Source organism: Panthera onca, chromosome A1 (genome assembly GCF_046562875.1).
Source record: "Panthera onca isolate mPanOnc1 chromosome A1, mPanOnc1 haplotype 2, whole genome shotgun sequence".
Classification (NCBI taxonomy): domain Eukaryota; kingdom Metazoa; phylum Chordata; class Mammalia; order Carnivora; family Felidae; genus Panthera; species Panthera onca.
Window position 1 is genome coordinate 95157551 of NC_138339.1, and position 13420 is coordinate 95170970.

At 35.3% G+C, this 13420-nt stretch overlaps 1 protein-coding gene and 1 long non-coding RNA gene across 6 annotated transcripts in view; one reads left to right on the plus strand and one right to left on the minus strand.

Moving 5' to 3' along the window:
* The window catches only part of LOC132681224 (uncharacterized), a 43130-nt gene that overhangs the window by 7431 nt on the left and 22279 nt on the right, over window positions 1-13420 (plus strand). The window lies entirely within an intron of this gene.
* The window catches only part of ZFYVE16 (zinc finger FYVE-type containing 16), a 53038-nt gene continuing 43506 nt past the window's right edge, over window positions 3889-13420 (minus strand). For 4 of the 5 annotated variants that reach the window (XM_060635449.3, XM_078448496.2, XM_081796565.1 and 1 more), the window contains 4 exons: window positions 12096-12258; window positions 11149-11254; window positions 10070-10237; window positions 3889-6944 (listed from right to left, as the gene is read on the minus strand). In XM_060635449.3, coding sequence (XP_060491432.2) covers window positions 6783-6944; window positions 10070-10237; window positions 11149-11254; window positions 12096-12258 — 599 coding nt within the window. In that variant the 3' untranslated portion in view covers window positions 3889-6782. Of the gene's footprint in view, window positions 6945-10069; window positions 10238-11148; window positions 11255-12095; window positions 12259-13420 lie in introns of those variants that run through there. The other variant, XR_014138167.1, reaches the window with a different exon arrangement.

The following is a 13420-nucleotide window of genomic DNA, read 5'->3' on the forward strand; positions in this document are numbered from 1 at the left end:
TCAGTGTTTAAAACCCTTACTCAGCTGCTTCTGGTCAGTTTCACACATGCACAGCTTGGGACTGGTCCCAGGATTTTATACACAAATTTGGAGGTTCACTTCCTATGATCTTTACCCACATTCTCAGGTTCCAAGATCCTCCTCCTTGGTCTTCTGGTAGAAGGTCGGGGCTTTCGGCCTCCCTTAACCATTCCCAGTATTCCACCCAGCAGTCTGATTGTCTGCCACCACTGCACCAGTGGGTAGAGGGGGGTGATGCTGTTTTGCTGTCTCTAGCTTGGTGTAGGGCAAGGTTCCCTCACAGGGTTTACACATGGTGAGGAGTGTGTGTGTGTGTGTGCGCGCGCGCATGCTGCTTTTCTGCAGCTCTCCGGGAATAAGGCAAGTAAATTCAAAAGGTCTGTCTCACGGCCCCAACTCCTTTTTTCCTGTTTTTTTGACTAGAGAGAGCAAAACTGTTACTTGGACTCTGTGCCAGCTGGCAGTTCCTGTTTTCCTATGTGTCTATAATGATTCCTTTTTGTTTGGGAGTTGTCTAGCTTCCTAAATCTGTGGAGTAATGTCTTTCATCAGTTTTCAAAAGTTTATATTTAAAAATATTTGTTGAGGGGTGCCTGGGTGGCTCAATCAGTTAAGCGTCCAACTTTGGCTCAAGTCATGATCTTACAGCTAATGGGTTTGAGCTCAGCCATTGGGCTCTGTGCTAACAGCTTCAGATTCTGTGTCTCCATCTCTCTGCCCCTCCCCTGCTCGTGTTCTCTCTCAAAATTAAACATTACAATTTTTTTTTAATATTTATTCATTTTTGAAAGACAGAGAGAGACAGAGCACAAACGGGGGAGAGCTAGAGAGAGAGGGAGACACAGAATCTGAAGCAGGCTCCAGGCTCCAGGCTCCAAGCGGTCAGCACTGAGCCTGATGCAGGGCTCTAACTCACAGACCACGAGATCACGACCTGAGCCGAAGTCAGCCACTTAACCCACTTAGCCACCCAGGTGCCCCTAAAAAAAATGTTTTTAAGTATTTGTTGTGTCCTATTCTGCTGTCTCCTGAAGCTAGTTAAGCATATATTATGACTTCTCAATACCTGCTGTATATGTTTCTTTCCAACTTGTTGTCTTTCCAGGCTGCACCTCTGGAGAATTTTTCCTGATTTATATCCTTATTTATAAATTTTCCCCAGTGGCTGTATTCTATCCTACCATTAAACCTACTTAATTAGAGCTTTAGAGTTTTTATATATTCTTGCAACATGTGTATTCAGTGTTTTCCCAAATTAGCTCCATCACTTTTTATGGTGTCCCATTCCCTTCAGGTACCTCACACCTATTTTTTAAACACAGAAATCAGGAATCTAATACCTAAAGGAGTTTTTCATTATTTCTACTAGTTCTTGGCTCTGGAGTCATTTCCTTACATGACTCCTTATTTAACTGTGTGTTAGTAAATGTTATACTTGAAAAGTAATTTGAGGCCTGTAATGAAGTTACTTTCCTATGGAGAAGATTTACATTTTTATTCCTTCTGCAGAGTGGAACACCTTAAAGCAAGTTAAATGCTTAAGAGTTTGGATGATGTAGGCAATTCTAAATTTGGCTACAGTTTTATAATACTTTGTGCTTCTAGTTCCTCCTCATCCCAAGGCTAAAACCCTTTGGGGTTGGTGTGTCTCAGCCTTGTGGGAAAATTCCCATTAGGTTCATGATTCTGATTAGATGCACAACCTTGTGTGGCTCTTGAACTTTGATATCTACCCCCCCTCACCCTGTAAGTTTGTCTCAAATAGGACCACATGCCAACTTCTCTTTTTCTCTTTCCTCTTGAACATTCCTAATATCTTGATGCTTTAAGAAGAGTTTTGTATTTTAATCACCTTAGGTTTTCAGCAGAAGAATGGATCTAAGTATCCCAACATGCAATTCCCAGAAACGGGAAGTTTCCCACAACTCGATCTTTGTTCCTATATGGCCAAACCCTATTCTATTGGTATTCTCTGCACATAGCACATCCTACTTGTGGCATGTAATCCATAAATGTTGCTAGGAAATATGCTTTATTCTATTAAGAGTTAATCACTTTTAGCAATTTTTGTGTATAGCTGCTCAAAAATATTATATTAGTTATCTAATAGTACTTGCTGCATATAACAAATCACCAGAAAAATTTATAATCTTAGTTTCTGAGGTTCAGGAATCAGAGAATGGCTTATTTTGGTGGTTATCGTGAGGTCACAACCTTTTGGCTGTGACTGCAATTTGAAGGCTTGACTGGGGTTGTAGGATCCACTTCCACTCATTTGGCTGTTGGCTTCAGTTCTTTGTCAAATGGGCCTCCCCATGGTGCTGCCCATGCCTGGCACCTGGCTTCCCCAAGAATGAGTGATCTAACAGACAGGAAGGGAGGCACAGAGTGAAGAAGAAAGGATAGAAAAAAAAGGAGGAAAGGAAGAGTGGGAAGAAATGCACCAAAGATAGAAGGGATAGTTTTTCACAACAGTCTTAGAAATAACATCCCAACCCTTCTGCCATATTCTATTGGTCACAAAGACCAACAGTGTTATGTGGGAGGGACTACACAAGGGTATGAATATCAGGAGGTAGGGATCACTGGGGGTTATATTGGAGGCTGGGAAGCACTGTATTTTACCAAAAGAAAAAGAAAACCTTTATTATATTCAGAGGTTCATAATAAAGCACTTGAGTTAGACCTACTTCTTCATTTGTATAAAGCATGAAAAATATGGTTGCAATTTTATCAGTGCAGATGCACAAAGTATTTCCTAAAGAGTGTTAAATATTAAATTGTTCCAAGCTTAATACAAAAGAAAAAATAAAAGATTTGAAACTACAAAAATCTGATGTGAAAAGAAAATGTCGATTATATAGCAAAAGATAAATTTAGATGGCAAGGCTTGGTGTCTTAAAAAATTTTAAGTATAGCTCAAATAAAAAATAAGCTTGCAAGTGTTTTAGTAATAAAAAAATTGTTATGAGAAAAATAGTCCTCCCACTGAAACATATGGTCCTAATTCCAGTAACAGGATTTTGTCTTTCTGCAATTAATAAGCTTTTATCAATAGTGGTTTGAGAAGGAACAAAACCTTTAAAATTCTAAATAGGAACCTCATAACTCAAAGTAATTGAGAAAGTGAATGTGTTCTTCAGTATAAACACCATGCTACATTTTTTGGTATAAAAAATGAAAAGAGGAAAAAATACATATATCTGTATTTGCTGCTACTACACCTAAACTGTGAGAAGATACATATGAAATGGGACTCCTGGGTAGCTCAGGTCATGATCTCACAGTTCATGGGTTCAAGCTCTGCGTCAGGCTCTGTGCTGACAGCTCGGAGCCTGGAGCCTGCTTCGGATTCTGGGTCTCCCCCTCTCTCTGCCCCTCCCCCACTCATGCTCTCTCTCAAAAATAAATAAAACATTAAAAAAAATTTAAAAAAAAGAAACTAATAAAAATGATTACTTGTTGAGATTGGAGGGTAAGAAGAACAAGGTAGACACGTGGAAGGTAAATTTTACATTGATAAGTTTCTTTTTAATGTTTATTTTTCTTTTTGACAGAGAGACACACAGAGACAGAGACAGAGAGCGGGGGGGGGGGGGGGGGCAGAGAGAGAGGGAGACACAGGATCCGAAGCAGGGTACGGGCTCTGAGTTGTCAGCACACAGCCAGCATGGGGCTCAAACCCATGAACTGCAAGATCATGACCTGAGCTGAAATTGAATGCTTAACCGACTGAACCACCCAGATGACCCTACAAGTTTTGTATATTATTCTGATTTTTGAATCATGTGTGTGTGTCTGTGTAAATATATATATATATAATATATAAATATATATGAAACTTTTTAAGTTTTTTAATGTTGGGGGGGGGGGGGGGAGAATGAGTGGGGGAGGGGCAGCAAAGGGGAAAGAGAGAGAATCCCAAGCAGGCTCTGCACTGCCTGATGTAAGGCTTGAACTCACAATCCATGAGATCGTGACCTGAGCCAAAATCAGAAGTTGGACATTCAACCAACTGAGCCACCCAGGCACCCCTGAAATATATTTTTTTAATCACAAAGAAAAAAATTAAAACCTAAGATGGTTTTGTAGGTTTCTGGTTTATTTCAGGATATTTTCTTTTAAAATAGGAGTCAAGTTATCAAAGTTATACTTGCTACTAAAAAAAGAAAAGTTCTGTTCTTATAAAACAATATTTGAATCTAGGCTATTATAAATTTAGGCAGTTGAGATACCATAGTCAGGCTACTGCTTTTATGATTAAATCAGAAGGTGAGATATTCATACAAGAGAAGGTCCAGTCTTTCTATATATTACCTACTTTTCAGATTTTTATCTCTTACCTAGCCGAGTTTAATGCCCACTATCTAACAAGTTCTCAGGTAACCTTCTCCTTATTGGTATAGCCATCCTCCTGGGTTGTTTTCCAACCATGTAGTCAAGATTCATATCTCTATTATAGAGCAATTACTTTTACTTTGTTAATTATCTGCTTCACATATTCAGTTCCATTAGGGACAGAAATACTTTATTCATCTGTCAACCAGTGAAGCCTAATAAAGTGCTCTGTACATAGCAAGTATATAGACACAAAGTTTGTTTGGTGGCTGCATAGAACAAGTGGGCTAGATTTTACTTCATATTTCAAAATTCAGAGAAAAAGAGCAATACTAAAAGGCGTAAGACCAAAACAGATCAGTGCAGACTGAATACAAAGAACCATTCTATTTCTTCACCTTTAAAAAAATTAAAATTTCAAAATAAGTACCAATGTGAAGAACATGACCAAATAAGTAACAATGGCATTCAGAAACATATTGTACAGCTACAAAGAACACTTCAAAATGTGCCTCCAAAGGCACATTATTCCAATTTTTATTAATTGTAGAGACTTTATGAAAACAAATCCAAATCCTATCCTATCCTATATCAAGGGAAGCACCCTGCACCAAATTGTTATTTTAAAGTAATTTCAGTATTCATAGACTGTGCAACTACTTATACTGCAAAATAAACACACAGTATACACAGAAAACATAAACTGAGTTTGATATGCAATTGTTTTTATCCTATACCATTCAATAAATTTCACAGGTTACTTTGTGTTGCCTTTTTATTTAATAGCTGCAACATTTTACATTGCTTATGAAGTAGCTACTTCCAGGAGACTGATAATCTCCTTCATAGGGTGTCTCTGGCTAGTACTACAGATGTGATTCAGTAGGAACCATATGACCAATGGAGTAAAATTCTCAGTCTCTCCTAGCCTGAGACTCAGATCCTGAGTTATAACCCTGACTTGGTCTTCATAAGTCTTTTTCTTACATCAGGGTTATTTAGTGTTGAGATGCTTCATAAGTCTTTTTCTTACATCAGGGTTATTTAGTGTAGTTTTCTTTTTTCTTGAAATATACAATGAGTGTTTTGATACAAAAACATATACCACATAAGAATAAAAAAGAAACATGAAAATAATGATTATATTCATATAATGTAAATTATAGGACTAACTAAAATATCCCCTTTACTTTTTTTTTTTTTTAACACAAAGTACTTCTTACAATTTTGCTGTTTGAAGAGGAAAGTTCTGTAACAGTTTCAAACACATAGAATTTAACTTAGGTTAATATCCTGTTATAAAAAATAACTACCATATAGAGAATATAAAATATGCAAAAGTAATTAGTTCATTAAAATGTATATTTAGTACATTGGTGTCACTGAAAATATGCAGACTCGCCAAGAAAGTTCTAAGGTTTAAAGGAGAAGTTGAAAAAATCCTGTTTCAGGCTTCATTTATTGCTACATAATGACTACTTCAAGGGTCATATGGCCTGTTGTCCATCACTCTTAGAAGTGGTAAATACAGTGGGGTATATTTTGGAAGGAAAGGAGAAAACATAATGCACTGCAATACAAAAATATTACCTATTTATAAATTATTAAAGACTTATAAAACATATACTGAATCACATGTTTTTGCTATAAAAACAATGTATTTAAATATATAAGCACAAAATTCTGAAGCACCCACAATTATTTTAAGAATACCCATTTAATAAAGAAGAAAACCATATATATATGTGTGTGTGTGTGTAAATATATATATATATGTATATATATATATATATATATATACATATATATATACATATATATATATATATATATATATAATTTGAGAAGAAAAAAGGCAAAATTCTGATTTTGATCCAAATAATCAGAGTTTATCTAATCATGGAGGTAGGTCTCCACTCCAATTATACAAATACGTTATCTGCCTTATTCAAAGAATTATAAGACTAAGATCTGGAAACTGTGCCGTTGAAATTCATTTTTAACAGACTCTAGAAGCCAGCAATGTAACTGGCATATGTAACAGCTATTTCCCTCATAAGGTTACATCTGAAAAGAGTCTTCATTAAAATCATTCTTGGCATAAAGAGGTATACATAAGTGCAGATACTTTGGCTTTGCATTTAAATAACACAGTAAATGCTACAAATTTATTAAAGACAGAAAAAATCTTTGTCTTTATAGAACTTGTATTAAGTCAGAGCTTCAAAAACTGTGGGTCTCTTAAATTTTTAGAGATTTAAATATTGTGCTAATGATTTAAAAAGATCATTTCCTACCTAAAAAGCAAAACTTACATGTTTCAAACAGCAAATCTTTACTTTTAGTGTCTGTGGCATTTCAGTTTTAGTGGATTTAGTTTTAACAAATTACTTTGCAATATATAATATTACTCATATCTTTCACTAAAAAAGATTTTCTATAATGAAAAATACTAATTCTATTTCTAATGGTAAACTAGTAGAGCTGGAGGTCCCACCATGGAGTACAGGGATTAGAGCACTATCAAGATCATTTAAATAATGCTGAGGAAGAAGTTGGCCATCAGATCCTGCCTGAAATTCAACCTGGAAAAAAAAAAATCTTGATAAGTCAACCCTAGAAGTCATCTTGCTTAACTCAGCAGATGAATACAAACTAATATAAAATATCAGTTTAAGCATGTTAAGAAAATACTTGATAAATACTTCATAAACTAATGTTTCACATCTCCTATATATTCTTTTATCTGCTACATAAGTTGTAAGTGTCTTTCCCATAGACATCATGAAAATTGTTTAAATACCACTACTTCATACTTCAGGTTTTTTCTCAATGCACATGTAAACACACTAGAGAACTAAGGTTTTAAATAATTACCAACATGACTTATAAATAAAAACCTATGGTATTAAAAAAAAATCTACTTAAAATTATTTTGAATTTGTTGTTGCAAAAATATTTAATATTTGAACGTAATGTTGCTGGTGAAAATTACATTTTAATACATTTGACTAAAAAAAATAATTGGGCTACTGAAACAAATAATTACCAGATGCTTACTTGAAAAAGGAATTTTTAATAGTAAGATCAAAGTAGAAGTTCTTTCCAAAAGAACTATGAGTATAACACATCCTGACTGAAGAAAAGCAAACCCTCAGTATATTAACTCATTCATGTTTAGATTAACCATTCTAATGAAGAACCTACTTTAAAATTGATTATATTGGATGTTGGAAACAGAAATGCACATTAAAATAATACTGGAGTATCATTTTTTACCTATAAAATTGGTAAAAGTCAAAAATTTGATTACATACTGCTTTGATAAAGATTTGGGGGAAGAACTCTCTCACACAAATTGTGGTAGTAACCTCTGTTTGAGACAATATGGTAATATCTATTGAGTACAAACTTACACCTGGCAATTCTACTCTAAGAATGTTATATACTCACACTTATGCAGAATCAAAATATTGTGGATAACCTAAATGTCAATCAGTACATAAAAACTAGTTATAAATAAATTATAGTACATTTATATAAGAAATGACTACTATGCAACTGTTAAAAAGAATATGTAGTCATATGAAATATCTCTAAAACATAGATTGAAAGAGCAAGGTTAAAAAATAAGAGTAAAAGGAGGAATAAAAAGGATTTATATACTTATTTGCTTGTACATGCAAAAATTCATAAAGACTACATAGAAATGGGTAACACTGATTGTGTGACCAGGAATGGAGGATGAAGAAGAGTATGGAGATAGACTATAGGGGTTGGGAGTCAAGAGTGGGAAGGAGATCTTTCCAGGGCTATTATCTTATACAACTCTACTGGGAACCGTTTACATTATAACCTGGAGTTAATATCTCTAGGGGCTACCCATTACATGGACTACAACATGAATATTGCTCTCTGGAAATGTTTGAAAAGATGGTCCTATTATACACGCTTGTGAGACAACAGAATATATATATCATTCTCTGCCCCTGGTTTCTGGTATAGGGCTCCTGACACCCTAGTAATTATATATATATACACGTGTATATATATATATATACACGTGTATATATATACACACACATACACGTATATATACGTATATATATATGTATATATACGTGTATATATATTCACACATATATTTTTTTAATTTGTTTTGAGAGATAGAGCTCAAGCTGGGGAGGTGCAGAGAGAGAGGGTGAGAGAGAATCCCAAGAAGGCTCCATGCTGTCAATGCAGAGCCCAAGGCGGGACTCCATCCCACCATGAAATCATGACCTGCTCCAAGATCAAGAGTTGGACACTTAACCGACTGAGCCACTCAGACACCTCTACCCTTGTAATTTCTTAATTGATAAGAACACTGTTAAGTGTCTCTTGTTCTCATATTTGTATTTTACACTGTCCATGACACAGGGCTCCTAAAACCCTTATACATTCCTAAGTGATAAGAGCACTAGGAGTATCTTTTACTCTAATGAAGTGACTCTGGGTGGGTTCCTGAATGGGGACTGGTCACCAGAAAGACCAAGCCATAATTAGAAGCTTTAGATTTTTCAGCTCTACCCTTACCTGTCCAGAGAGAGGAGAGGGGCTAAAAATGGCATTACTATTTGATCCTACCAACATAAGAAAGCCTCCATAAAATCCCACTAGTGGGGAGTTTAGAGAGCTTTAGGCTGGCTAATACAGCCACACTAGGAGGGTGACATACCCCAACTTCACTGGGACAGACGTGCCTATGCTTGAGAACCTCCCAGACCTCACCCTATGTATATGTCTTCATCTGTGTATATCCTTTAATAAACTGGTAAACATAAGTGTTTCCCTGAATTCTGTGAGCCACTCTAGGAAATTAATTAAAACCAAGGAGGAGGTTGTTAGAATTTCTGATCTATAGCTGGTTGTTCAGAAACAGAGCGGACAACCTGGGCTTATGATTAGCATCTGAAGGGGTGTGGGGGAACAGTCTTGTAGGAATGAACCCTTAACCTATGGGATCTGATGTTCTCTCTCTGGGTATAAAGTGTCAAAATTGAGTTGAATTTCTGGATATCCTGCTGAAGTCTGAGAACCACTTGCCGGTGGGTGTAGTTTCTCTACATATCTGGTGACCAGAAGTGTTAGAAATGAAGAATTTTGTGTGAGTAGTAAAGGAGACTCACAGGAAGGAAAGACACATTAGAGAAAAACATAGGAAAGAAGACTAAGGTTTTCCTTTTTTTAACATTTCTCGAATTCTGTAATTTTAAATCATGTGAACAAAGTCAGAATTTAAAAAATTAAAAACCTACTTATCAAGTAGGACTGCTATGGTGCAGAGGTCAGCAAACTATGGCCCGTGGGCCAACCTGGCCCACCAGTTATTTTGTAAACAAACTTTCACTGGAACACAGTGAACTCATTAGTTTATATACGGTCTATGGCTGCTTTTGCACTATAATGGCAGGACTGAATAGTTAGTTGTAAAAGCCGTCAGCCCACAATGCCTAAGATATTTACTGTCTCACCTTTTACATAAAAGTTTGCTGACCACTGTTGAAGAGAGTTAAAGATGATAATGTACATGCAATGTGTAGTACACATTGATGTTCAACAAATTTTAGTTCTCTTCATTTGTCCCAAATAAAAGGTTAAAGAAAAAACTTTTGATTATTTAATATATGATACATTCATTTCAAAAATACATTACCAAAAAATGCCTCACCATATCAGTATCAGTGGAAACTCTGAGACCAATTTTATTCATCCCATTACTCTTCAGAGTTTTCAGGTGAGGACACAGTGCAGCACTACAAGCCATGGCTATTTCTTTTGCAAACTGATAACGAGTTGCTGAAATAGATAAATCCTGGTCCTTTAGAAAGTAGAACACCTGAAATGTATTTAATTAGGAAACAAGTCATGATTAAGATTAAAAGTAGCTTGAAAAATACAACTGCTATTTTCAATTCAACTTTATTAATAAAATTCCAGTGTTAGTGCCATGGAATTCACAAGTTAAAAGCATTATCTATATATACACACATTAGTAAGTAGTAAGTAGTAAGAGCTTAAAACCAAAGATTCTGGAATATGGCAAGACTTAGCTATTTTAACCTAAAATTAACCTGTGGCAACAAAAACCCTGTTAGTTCAGTTTAGAGAAGGGTACAAATGAGTCCACCCTATAAGATCACCTTCCTGTAAGGATCTTAATGAAGCTAAAAATCATACAAAGAAATAATATTCTATAGTTTCTATGTCCTCTATAGTTTCTCTGTATCTTGTACATGCATAAAATCACAGAGAATACCTAAGAAACGAGTAACACTGATTGCCTGACTCAGGAGGTAGAGTGAGGGAGAGTATGGACATAGACTAAGGGGTTGAGAATCTATAATTCCATAATCTCTTAGTTTAAAGTTGAAACATGCAAAAATAATTTTCCATTGTGAATGCTGATTATAAACTGATATTTATAAAATATTTTATTTTTTATAAAATAAGAGAAAAATGAAAATAATACAGTCAAATAACATATTACTATACAAAGATGGCAATGCTGCCAAAACTTAACTATGAGCCGGCAGGGAGTACAGGCAGTACCATACAAAGCCTGAAATAATCTTATGGAAATCCAAATCTGGTATACAGAAGGCAGTCTGGGATGAAAATATGTGTGTGTTTCAACATGTAATATAAAAAGTGTTAATAAGCTGCAATGAGAAATCTCCCAAGTTAAAAAAAAAAAAAACCATATCCAAACACAACATATAAAGGGAAGGAATCTTCTTTCTCAGTTACCTCAGTACACTTTACAGTCTTCTCATCAGTTTCAAAATCTGCTTCCAGTTTTATTTTTTCACTTGGAAATCCTTGTAATGATATTCCATCCACCGAACTAATAACACTAACAGAATAAAACACAATATGGTAGTATTATTAGTACCAAAATGCTTTCTATGAAATGAGTCATTAGATTTGAATAAGGAGAAAATATATGAAAACTATAAATTTATAGCAGTAAGACAGCTCATTACCTACAAATATTTAAATAATATTTACAAATAATTAAAACATTTACCAAGATTTCTTGATTGTGTAGCAAATTATATCTACTCTTTCATATGCCCAATACAGACCTGAGGTTTAAAATGCCTTAGACTCCTAAAAGAAAAGCTGTCTGAGGAATTTCAATAACTTGGTTTTGGAATCCTTCAGCATTAGCCCTCTTTTTCCTTCTTTACTATAGACCCTTTAGCCAGTCTCCAAAAGAGCAAGAAAATGGATAACTGAAAGGAAGGAGTGGCAGTAATATTCTATACGGCCTCTAATGTATATATTATTAAATTCAGTTATTGTATTTACGGTGAATCAACATAAAAAAGAATAAACACTCAAAGGGTATCCTTTACTTACTTCACAAAAATAGGTACCAAACAACAGAAAAAATATGTTGCCTTTTTCAACCTTGGTATCAAGGTCACATTGCTACAAAGTGCACATTTTATCACTGTCCCTCTCCCAAAGTGACCACTCTTTAATAATTTATAGCATCTTAGTCAAGAAAATATACATGAGGCTGGTTAAGCACATGTTTGAAAAAAAAAGACCACTCATTAGAGTATAGGCATTTAAATTAATGGTATAATTCTATATTGACTCATAAAATGCTTAATTTTGTTAGCAGGGCATTTTTATCCTTCCCCTTCCATCAAATCAATTATATTTTAGTAACAAAAAATTCCTACCCTTTGTTTCCTTTCTCTTCAGAATCTACCCAGCAGATATCCACATATTCTCTGAGGTCTACAGCATCAACTTTCCCACACGTAATTTTAAAGTCTTTCTGTTCTCGTAGAGCTAGTCGCAAGCCATCCATGGTCTCTGGTGTTATTTGTACCATTAAGCCATCTAAAAATGAGTTGTTTCACTCATGAGTTGTTTCATTCCTTTTATTAAATATCAATTTATATATCTAATCCATAAAATTTGCTATCAAAATATGTTCTGCACAAGATACAAGTTTTATATCATCTGTTAAATGATTTTAATGATTTTCTACTAAGAAATAAAAGTATTTCAAAGTTAAGGATTCTTTTTTAAACTTTTTGTAATGTTTATTTATTTTGAGAGAGAAAAAGAGTGAGTGTAAGTGGGGGAAGGGCAGAGAGAAAGGGAGGGTGAGAGAATCCCAAGCAGGCTCCGTGCTATTAGCACATACCTTGACGTGGGGCTCACTCTCATGAACCAAGAGATCATGACCTGAGCCAAAATTAAGAGTCAAAGCTTAACCAACTGAGCCACCCAAGCGCCCCCCTCTTTTTTAAAAAAAAACAAACAATGGAAAGAATTTTCATTACTATGATGAAATTACTGATGCCAAACTGCCCTATCATAACAACCAGTCATAAAACTAGACAAAATATATGAGGTAATTGTTTTCAGGTAGTGAACAACATGAAGTGCAATACTGTGATTCCTAGAGGAAAACTCAACAGGTACACCCACAATTGCCCAGGTTCTAGGCTTCAAGACAATTTCTGCATGGTGACCCATTAAACCTACAATGGCCATTACTGGGCTGAGAAGTCAGAGATAAGTTTGGGGAAGCCTGGAATCTGGGGCCAAGACACTGAAGGGGGAGACACCAGATGACTGTGTGTAAGGATCCCTTTGAGTCCTTGGACAAGAATTGCGGACACAGTATTCGAGTTAGATTAGATGAAGCCTAACAGAGAATAGCTATTAGGCTTGGAACATAACAGATACTAGAAACCAAGCAATGCTGGGAGATACTGACACTCTGGACCAACCAAAGTAGAGAGACCTTATTAACATCTCATTAACTTGCACTGTGGCAAAACAAAAACAAACAAACAAAAACCAAAGCCCTTACAAAATCTGTAGGCAAAACAGATTTGGAGAAGTGTCCTGCCAGATTGTAAACACCTTAGGAGTTCCACAGATCCATCTGTTAACAAAGTGAAAAATACAGACTACACAAGCTCAACATGATTTGCCATGAAAATGCCTGCTTAAATATAAACCTTCTTCAGAAAAAGTTAATAGAATC